This window comes from Xiphophorus maculatus, chromosome 8 (assembly GCF_002775205.1).
Source record: "Xiphophorus maculatus strain JP 163 A chromosome 8, X_maculatus-5.0-male, whole genome shotgun sequence".
In the NCBI taxonomy this organism is placed as follows: Eukaryota; Metazoa; Chordata; class Actinopteri; order Cyprinodontiformes; family Poeciliidae; genus Xiphophorus; species Xiphophorus maculatus.
In genome coordinates this window covers 14,178,791-14,189,785 of record NC_036450.1, presented here as the reverse complement: position 1 = coordinate 14,189,785, position 10,995 = coordinate 14,178,791, and the positions used below count along the sequence as shown (strand labels likewise).

General features: G+C 39.5%; 1 protein-coding gene across 3 annotated transcripts in view; it reads left to right on the top strand.

Annotated features, from left to right (window-relative positions):
* The window catches only part of LOC102226274 (netrin receptor UNC5C-like), a 155,263-nt gene that overhangs the window by 140,830 nt on the left and 3,438 nt on the right, over positions 1–10,995 (top strand). For all 3 annotated transcript variants that reach the window (XM_023338084.1, XM_023338082.1, XM_023338081.1), the window contains 7 exons: positions 837–1,199; positions 3,043–3,130; positions 3,279–3,450; positions 7,442–7,675; positions 8,200–8,349; positions 9,178–9,342; positions 9,956–10,134. In XM_023338084.1, coding sequence (XP_023193852.1) covers positions 837–1,199; positions 3,043–3,130; positions 3,279–3,450; positions 7,442–7,675; positions 8,200–8,349; positions 9,178–9,342; positions 9,956–10,134 — 1,351 coding nt within the window. The remainder of the gene's footprint in view (positions 1–836; positions 1,200–3,042; positions 3,131–3,278; positions 3,451–7,441; positions 7,676–8,199; positions 8,350–9,177; positions 9,343–9,955; positions 10,135–10,995) is intronic.

The following is a 10,995-nucleotide window of genomic DNA, read 5'->3' as shown; positions in this document are numbered from 1 at the left end:
AAGAACATTTGTAAGGCTTCAAGCCCTAATTAGCATTAAAATCTGTATCATATAGCAGATTTTTACCACTACATGCTTCACTATGTAATCAATTTTCACATTATATAGAAGTAACATTAGTGAGACTGAATAATGATAAAGAAACATGTTAAGGCAAGTTGGCTTAAGGATTTTCAGTTCATCTGATTAACATTTCTGTTTAGTGTCTTATCACATTATCACTTTTTATTTTAATTTTATGGGAAATAAATGTTAACTTAGGCATCAAATGTTTCATTTCAAAGGATTTGTGGAAATCCTAATTGGTTTTCGTCATTCTGCTTTAATTTGTAGCACTTAATACAAAGTTTTTAAACGTGGAAAACCAAGAAAGATTTTATTTTTCTTGTATCTGTTTGTCTGTTTTTCCTCTACCTGTACCTGCAATCTCCTCTCTGCAGTGATCCCCTTAATTCACAGTGTAATCACCACAGTTACTGACGTTTCATAAACAACAAATAATCACCCCTAATTTTATTACCTTCCGTGGCATATGTGTGATATAAAGTATCCTGTGCCAGGAAAGCAGAGTGGGTGTGGAGGCAGTAAAGGAGCTTAACTTTGCAGGCTACCTACAGGGTAAACTCAGTTCTTGTGATGCCATCTGTTCTTCATGAATCACAGCTGCGCCTAGAACTTCTCAGACTGAGTAATGTTTGTTGCCACTGAAGCAGACTTCCTTAATGAGTGAAAAACAGCAGAGTAAAGCAAAGCAGCTGTTCTGAGCTCAGTTTTGTGTGTTTTTCCCCAAAAATACAAAAATTGGATTTACTTTGCTTTTCCCCCCTCCCCCACAGCTGACCTCTTAACAGCACCCCCTGACTTGACCTCAGCGGCCGCCATGTACCGCGGCCCGGTTTACGCTCTCCATGATGTGGCCGACAAAATCCCCATGACCAACTCCCCCCTGCTGGATCCACTGCCCAACCTGAAGATTAAGGTGTACAACTCCTCGGGTCTGGTGACCCCTCAGGACGACCTGGGAGGAGAGCTGTCCTCCAAGCTGTCCCCAAAGCTTCCCCACTGCCTGCTGGACAACAGCGACAGCACGATGGGCCGGCGCATGCAGACGCAGACGCTGCTGCGCACCAGGGATCCCTCCTGCACCGCTCTGGGCTCCTTCAGTTCGCAGGGGGGTCAGCTGATTGTGCCCAACTCAGGTAGAACAGCAGGATGCAGACCTGTTTCCATATCTGGGTATTGATTTGATATTCAGTAGAAATGTTCTCTGGTTTAGCAGATATAGAAGTATCTTCACAAAAATGTGTTTTTGTTTGAGATAACCCACCAAAAAAAGTTTTTAAAATTCAATATTTGAGTATATTTCTACATCAGGGAATAATTCCATGATAAGAAAAAAATTATAATTTATATAAAAAAGACTTATCAACACCTATAGTTTAAGCAACAAAAATGTTCAAAATTACCAGAACAGTTATAGGCAAGGTTGGAAGAGAGCCCTAGTTTATCTATTTGTTCATTGTACAATAAGGAGGATTGTAAGGGAGTGATAAAACACCAGCAGCTCTACTTTGAGCTCCACCTGCTTCTCACCCAATGTCTAAGGCTGAGTCCAGCCGCCCTACAGAGTGAGCTCAAGTGTAATAAAATATGGATTATTTTATGTTTTTATAGCTCATGCTTTGAAATCTTTTTATAAGGGATGTCAACAATGTTTTAACTCAAAATACAATACAAATAACAAGTCCTAGATATGTACATATTATTATGTTCTCCATAAGATTGTTACTAATATAATAATCTAATCAAATACAAACCTTTCTTTGACTGCTAAAACCAAATCATCCATAATCCTCATGTAGTTTTCAACACAAACACATACTTTCAGTTTTCTGTGTAAAGCAAACTCTGGGTACAGTAGGCGTGTTGTTCTACTTACAGACCTTAGCTGCCTGTTATACCACCACTACATAAAACATACAAACAGATGTGACTTTGAAGTGATACGCTTAACCATATGCAACTTATCAGGCAGCTGACTGCGCGCAGTATGACAGGAGTTGATGGATACCTGAGGTGCCTCCACCAGAAGCGCCAAAGTCGAGGTGTTCTAGTTTGAGGCAGCTTACATTAGCCATGCTGTCTTCACTTCAAACACGTGCAGGCTGTACGGATCACACCACAGATGCGTGGTGACAAGCATAGACAAACTAGCTCTGACATTAAAGGATGCACAGACTTCTCACATTTCTCAAGTTTTTTTTTTCTTTTTTCGTTTTCTTTATGATACCTGAAAAATATTCTCACCTTATTATGTTACACAGGCGGTATGGGGCAGAAAGGGCATTTGATATTCGATATGTTTGTGTGTCAGAGTAATGAAATATTTGGTGACACTTCCTGTGTGGCTGTTCCTGCATTTTAAAATGCGTCACAGCTTTCCTGTGAGGCAGATCCGTGATTGAAGGGAAAACCTGTCTGTCACCTTTTTGAGAAGTTTACTTCAATTACAATGGAAATCAGTGTTCAAACTTAATACCTCCCCCTCCTGAGAGAGAAAAGTCTAGATTGTGTGTATGCATGAGGAAATTTGATGGATTTGTTCCCAAAAAGAAACCCCATGAGACGAAGACATCATTTCAAATCAATCTCAGATGGAAAAATGCAAATCATGATAGCTGTAGCTATATAGGAAAGCTGCAAGGAGAAGGGAGATCATTGATTGTAGAAATGAAATCCGGCATCATTTCCGATGTCATGGAAAAGGCAATAAAATATGAGTTTTATGTGAGAATACATATTATCACTATGGTACAGAGTTCAGAAGAAAGATGTGATAGTTTCCAAAACAATTTTCCAAAAACAAATATTTTTCTTTTTTTATCTTGAACCCTTTTGATGCATCCATATGTGAGATTTACAGTTCAAATTAAGCAGGACAAACATAAAAAATACCATAAATATAACATGCATACTACACTGGTGTGCCACACAAGTCAAAGTTTTGGTTGCATGCTTGTTTCCTGTCTATTTGTTCGCCAGGGGTGAGTCTGCTCATACCAGCGGGGGCCATTCCTCAAGGCAGAGTCTATGAGATGTACGTGACAGTTCAGAGGAAGGACAACCTGAGGTACGGATATCTGCTCAACACCCCGAGAGCTGTGTTTGCCCCGTCCACTGTGCCCTATCACACTCTCACACAGACTGCTGTCAACACTGTCACTGAACAGCATGTGTATGTTCCTTTTTCTTTTTTTCTCTCTAAATAAAACCTTCAGGCCTTCTGTGGAAGATGGTCAAACAGTGCTGAGCCCCATAGTGAGCTGTGGGCCACCTGGGGCCCTGCTGACACGTCCCGTCATCATCACCATGCACCACTGTGCCGTGTGTGACGGCCAGCAGGACTGGCTGATCCAGCTCAAGAGCCAGTCCCCGCAGAATCAGTGGGAGGTGAGATTTGAGACTCACAGAAAAACCCAGACAATCCTCTGCTGCAGTGGAAACTAAGACCTGTGGCCGCAGTCAGTTCTAAAAATGTACATTCATGTAAGGCATTAGGATGGCTTCCTTTTAAGTTAAACATCAGATTTAAAAATTCATTTACTCAAGGCATTTTTGAAGAGGCATGTAGTTTGCTGAAAGTTTAGCTCTGTAAAGAACAAAGGAGAAAGATGATATTCCTTTGAACAACAGATAAAAGTTTAGTTTCAAGCTTGGTTCTAATCAAGTGCTGAAAGAGTAAACCTCTGGTCTCTGACAGTAAAACTGGTCATTACCCATTCCGTTATTATGGCTTTCTTCGATACATGTGTTTTTGTGCACTGAGTTATTCGAAACCTTTTGCTTAGAGCCTGAATTATCAAGTCAGATCACAATAGATGCTTAAAGATAAATATTTTGTCCCTTCTATGCATCTGGGTTAGGCTTGTTTCCCTCTTTATTGTGATTCTTTAATCAAAAGGTGGGCTAGATTAATGTGCAGAAATCCTTACTGGCTACATTTTACATGGGATTAATGAAATGCTCCATAACTGGCTTTTGAAATTCAAAATTTGTTGCCTGAAAACAGTTTTGATTTACATATTACCACCTTGTTTATGGACAAACAAAAGACAATAAAGGAAAAAAAAACACATCTCCCGCATATTGAAGTTACAGCTTCACAAAAAAAGAGGACAGTAAGAAATTGAAAATATTGTGCTTGGTCTCATCATTCCTCTTCCCAATTATAAATATTTACCCATCACACTTTAGAAGTAGTTCTGCTTCGTCTCACATCCCTCAGACTGGAATCAGTTCCTCTGACTGCAGAACGCCAAATGCTTGCACACTTTCTCAGGCGTATTAAGGAGTTCTTCAAGCTGAACGAATGTGAAACATCCTGTACTCCAAGAGCCATGTTGTAATAGCATTGGAGGGCCATGAAATAGGGTTCCAGGGTCTGGCATTACTCCACAATGGCATGCTTCAAAAGACACAAGCCTCTCATCATTCTGCATAAATAAATCAGTTTGAAATACAAAACCCTCACTCCTATACTCAGGTCAGGACATCAACTGATTGTTTAAAACTCCTCATGCTTATGCTGATCTGAACCATCACCACAATTTAAAATAGTATTCCTATTTCCAAGTTAAACATTTGTAGTTCTTCACATACAACCTGCAACAGCACCTACAATCTTGCAATGCAATCTTCCAATACAGCTTGATTCCCATTTTGTGTTAGAATATTACTGAAAAGTTAATTTAATTTGATTTAAGTTTATTAAACCCAAATCACTAAAAGTGAAACCCATATTTATTAATTACATACAGTTTTTTGTTGTAAGTCTTTCGGTTAATTATGATGATTTTTTTGCTTACAGCTAATAAAAACATGTATAACATGTAATAAAAACCCCTGTGAATACCAGAGTTCCACGTTATTTTAATCTGACAAATGAGCATCATCAGAACCCATATTCTAATTTTCTGGATATGACTTTATAAACTTAATACAGTCCTTGAAATTACTATACACTCGTTTTTCTTATGCCTGCATTAAAATAATCTAATCACTCATAACTGGTCATTAGTATAAACTGTACTTCCATCTTCGTCACTGAAAGGTCCAGACAAATGTGAACCTATTCAATATTGTGTAGTAGTTTACACTGTAAATACGTCATTTAGACAACATTACAATCTTTTATTTATTTTCTAGTCGAGAGAAAATTTTTGGACAAAAAAATCCAAAAATTTCATAATGAGAACATGAATAAGGTTAATCATGCTGAAATCATGCAGATTTCAGCATGATTAACCTTATTCATGCTGTTTGTCTAAATTGATGTAAGAATTAAAATGGGCAAAGCAGCAGTTTCAAATTTATCTTCTGTATCCAATATAATGCTCTTTCAGTGGGTTACTAAATAATGACTTAAGTATTCTTACTTTTTTTTAAACCTCTTCATGTGCAGTGAGGATTTTGTAGCCAAAAGAAAACAGTACAACTAATCATTTTTAAATAAAACAACAACAACCAGTGATTAAGTGTTTGAACAGTTTGACCAGCTGATAAAGCTCAGCTTACTTACTCCCAAAAGTTCGTGCTACGTGGGCGACTGTGAAAACATACTTTTGGATCCGTCTTTAGGAACACAGGAAATGAGCATCACTAAATAGGTAATTACCAAATATATCTGGCCCTCACAAATACACGCAGTGTCCCTCCGAAGGCATGTTGATGATCACAGATCGTATAGTGAGGAATATTTTGTGACTTTCTGCTTCATAAATTTCTTTAAAAAAAAAAATAAAAATCCTAACTAAAAGATGCGTGGTGTGAATAAATTAAAGCTGTGTTTGCTCACTCGATTGCGTTTGTTTGTGCACATACTGTATAAACAAAGTGCAAGCTGACTTCGTCTGCTGCGTGTTCTCATTATCCCCCAATAGGAAAGCCCCCGGTGCCATCCCATAGGGGCAGTTAAAGAGTCTAATGATCAGCCATAATACTGCTGTTAAATGGCACAGCTCACAATAAAATGCTGTAATTCCTCTTCTGTCTCCTATAATGGGTTGAATTAATACCAGTGAGCTGCAGGCAGGAGTGTTTGTTACACTGAGAAAGAGAGCGAGTGACTAAAAGATCAAGATCAGGAGAGCCAGCGGAGAGAGAGAAGACAGGATGGGAAGACGGAGGGAGGCATGAGTCGCCTCAGACAGGACGGTCCTAATGAAAGAGAAATATGTCCAGGCGATAGCGCCATTAAAGGGGTCAGCTTCAGATGGCCTGAATACTACATGTTCCATTATCTGGCGTACATAATGAGTAAGTGTCAGAGGGAGTCACACGCGAAAACACACACATTAATATTGCAAAAGGACGCAGCTTTTTTTAAAGGTCAGAGCCTTAATTGTGCCTTTTGCATTAAAATTCATTTAAATTTACTGAGCAGTTACAAAACATGACGGTAAACAAAAATAAATCCAAAACGCTGCAAAGTTAGATGGTTGTTGTCTGCCGAATGGCAGGTATGTTAAATATGTAACTTGTGTCGTAGTTTAATGTTCTTTAAGTATGCTATTAATCGAGTTAATGACTGGTTATATTCCAGGGCTCTAATTCAGCCATTTGCTTCTGGTGTGTTGGAAAAGGGAGGGCTATAGCTTCGGAAGATGGGACTTGGTCTCCCCTAGATGAACTAGATGTTCAGTCACCTCCCACCCAGGAATAGAACAAATTATCACATACACACATCAAATCATTAGTGAATTGGTGAGTGTAAGGCAAAATTTGTTCTGGGAAACTCTCCTACTTTGGCTCATGGTCAATAGAAACAGTACAAATGCACATCAAATACAGTTTTTTGAATTTTCTGTGAACCTTAGACAAAATCAGGGTTCCTACACTTAGAGTTGTAAGACATAAAACATAACACTAATGACCTAATTAAATCTCCTTTGACCAAGTAAATTATTTAGGACTAATTTCTAACACAACAATCTTCTACCTTATCTGTATTTTTGGATGTTGGACACAGCAGAGTAACAGGTAGTCTTTGCATTCTTTTGCACGCTGCTACACATTTTCAGATGTATTCTTCACTACATCCTGACTCTACATGCTCTTGAATAGTGGCGTTTTTCAGGTATAGTGAGATGACTTCTGTCATCAAAGGCCATTATTACTGCTGACAAAGTCTGTGTAAGTCTGAAGTGACTTAAAGAGCAGATCATGTTCTCTTTTGTTCAAAAGGCGAAACAAAGCATCAGTGTTGGTGGAGGATGTGTCAGCAGTGCTGACAATCTGATTTCATGTCTTTAATCCCAGATGGTCTCTCCTGTTACATTTGTCGATTTATGCTTTTATTCTTGCCTTTTAGTGAAAGTACAGTTATGCTGGCATATTAGCATATACATTCATTGCTATTTTTGTCTATCTGTCTGTGCTGCAGGATGTGGTGGTGGTAGGAGAGGAAAACTTCACCACGCCGTGCTATATCCAGATGGATGAAGAGGCTTGCCACATCCTGACGGAGACACTAGGAACATACTGCCTTGTGGGCCAGTCTCTCAGCGCTGCCACCATCAAGCGCCTCAAGCTAGCCATCTTTGGCCCCGTCACCTGCCCCGCAATGGAGTACCACATCCGAGTTTACTGTCTGGACGATACTCAGGATGCACTCAAGGTACATACACAGCTGCGCATGCAAGTGATTTAATCTCTTAGTGTCTGCTGAAGGTCGTGTCGGCAGAATTAGATTGTTTTTGAGCATAAATAACACATTTTAGTTTTTCATTTTGCCTGAGCTGTTTGTGTGAGGGAACAGCCAGCAGATGAGAAACCCTTGTGTGGTCCTGTCACAATACTTGAGAAACGGTGCAGCTCCTTGAAAGATGTAGCCTCTGCATCAGTGCAATAAGCCACATTTATCCCCCTTCTCTGCTGCTCTGTCATCACATCAATTCTGTTTAATACCTGGACGCACCTATGTGGAGGAAAGATAAGGAGAAATTACTCTGCTGAGGGGGATATTGAACGCAGTTATTAAATTTGGGGACAAGTAATGAGAGGTGATAGTTATCCAGCTGCAAGAACACAGACCAAGGCTGTTTTTTTTATTTTTTTAAGACTGACACATCTACAAGCTGTCCTTGAAAACAGGATGCACTGCAAGTTGTGGATGGTCTCATTGCATGTTTGCATTTGCAGGAGGTTCTGCAGATGGAGAAGCAAATGGGTGGAAAATTGCTGGATGAACCAAAGACTCTAAACTTTAAAGACAGCACCCACAACCTGAGACTTTCCATCCATGATGTTCCCCAGCCGTTATGGAAGAGCAAACTCCTAGCAAAGTATCAGGTAGGATTGAGACTAGCAAACTCTGTTCTTACAAAACTTCAAATGTCAATTCTATATAGTCAAATAAACCAAGTCTGATTTCTCTTTAAGAACACAGTCTAAGAAGCTCTCTAGCAGTCAGTCACACCCCTCCATGTCTATGAGATATCAGTTCCTTTAAGATAAGATTTATTGTCATTGTCATCAACAGATTACAACGAGATTGAGATTTAAGAGTTTTACTTACATTTTAAAGCAAACACATAATGATGATGGAGCTTAGCTTTAGCATATAGCACAGTCATCATGTCTGGTATTTTTAAACAGCAGACATCATGTAGTTTTCTTCAAGGATGTTGATCCTAACTTCTAATCAGAGATTTTCAAAAGTCTGCTAAAATACCAAATCTATCATGGTTCATGACAGACAAAGGTTGAAAGTTAGAAAGAATTTTAAAAAAGACTGACCTTGCTGTCCTCTGTTCAGCTTTTCTTTGTCTCCTCTCTTACTTTTTTGCAGTCTAAATGAATGGCTGACCTGTGTCAACATCTCATGGAAAATAGTTTCCCTTCAAACATCTTTTAGACTCTCAGTGCTTCTTCCCTTGACGTCACTGATACTGAAATAGACAAATTTAGTTAAACTGAAGATTTTTTGTTTTCAGCATGAACTGGTAGCTCTTACTGATCGGGAGAAAAATAAACAAAAAAACCAACATGATCTTTTTTTTTTTTTTGCTTTAGTTTCTGTCCAGCAGATCAAGCTGAAATTTTTATTTTAAAAATATTTTCATGACAGGACCGATGCTGTTGAAAACAGTCCTAGTTTCTCCTTCGTGTCTCTTGCAGGAGCTGTCCTTCCAGCAAGTGTGGACCGGTTCACAGAGGAACCTCCACTGCTGCTTTACTCTGGAGCGCTTCTCAGTCAGCACGGGGGATCTGAGCTGTAAGATATGTGTGCGACAAGTTGAAGGAGAAGGACAGATTTTTCAGCTGGATACTACGCTCTCAGAGGTATGTCTTTATATCTATAGGTTAAATATACAATTTTTCAAAACAGAATTGTGGTAGATAAAATCTTTCTGCAGTAACACTTGGCAGCATAATGCCAAAAGAAGGTTCCCCCACTCTAAAAACATTTTTATAGTGTCAGTATCTGATATGTTCTATATTATACTGAGCCCATCGTCTGCATGGTGAAAACATGGTAGTGGCAGCATCAGTCCATGGGGATTTGTTTTTCCAGCAGGGATAAGGAAGATGGTCAGGTTTAATGAAAAGACGGATGGAGTCAAATGCAGGACAGAGGTTCACCTTCCTATTGGACAACACTACACATACAGTCAGAGAGACAATGCTGTGGTTTAGATCAAAACATATGTATTTCTAATAATGGCCCAGTCAAAGTCCAGATTCAAAGGCAATTGAGAAACTGTGGCCATTCTTGAAAATTAACATTTTCCTTCCGCTTCCCAATTATACACCTGATTTGTTCAGTCACACAGCATCTTATTTAGCTACATTGAAGTTTGATGTTATAAAGTGACAAAATGTGAACAAGTCCAAGGAGCAAGAATACATTTCCTCTGATTGGAGCTCCTTCAATGTATTTCTTCTGTCTTTATAGGACTCCCAGAGCATTGACACATCTCTGCTCGACCCCGCCAGCAACATCACCACACTGGTCGGTCCAAACGCTTTTCGAATCCCGCTCTCCATTCGACAGAAACTGTGCGGCAGCCTAGATGCACCACAGACCAGAGGCAACGACTGGAGGATGTTGGCCCACAAACTTAATCTTGACAGGTGGGAAGACGAGCGAGACGTTGCGTAACATTAGAACTGTGGTTGCACCCTGTTAGGCTGTTGCCAGCAGCCAATAAAACTCAAAAAGCTGCTCATGTAGAATTTTATCTGCCATATTATCCTTTTCAGAAGAAGCAGAGACCTACTTTGCATGGAGACAAATTGTAGATAACTAATCTATTTTTAATTTGATTGTGATTGTACTGCTGGGATGTGACTCATTGTGATAAACATCAGCTGAATTGAGATTAATTGACTTGGAGAGAACTCCGACAAAGACGGAGAGAGACGAAGATGGAGAGAGACGCTCTTCAGTGCAAAACGTCACCCATGTGTCTTTGATAGTCCTGTCTATGCGTGCGTGCGTGTGTGTGCGTGAGCGTGTGTGAGAGAAAGAGAGATGGAGATACAGTGTGAATCCATTTATAAGATCCCAGCTCAGCAGGACAGCCTTATCACAAGCAGCAGCTGCAGATTGACGAGACCTCTTACTGAGTTCAGCATGAAGGCAGCAGAACGCTAGCGAGAGACTTCAACTAACTCCTCACTCACAGCTCACACCAGCGATGCATCTTAGTAGTGATTTTTATGTTTTGTTTAGATTTTTTGCTTAAATAAACTTTCCTTCTCAGAAAAAAAATAGAAAAATGTAAAAGTTTTACCAAATTCATTTATCAGAGGTGACAGATGAGATGAGAACCAGGAGCATATTAGGCTCTTATGGGCCACAGTCAGACCTCTGAATAGTATTTTCCTATGGATTATGTGTTTGTCTTATTGAGGGGGAAGCTGTTGTTGAACGCAGGGAAGTTTGGAAGCTCAGGAAGCGGTTCTTCAAAATTGGCAACAAAGATATTTAAT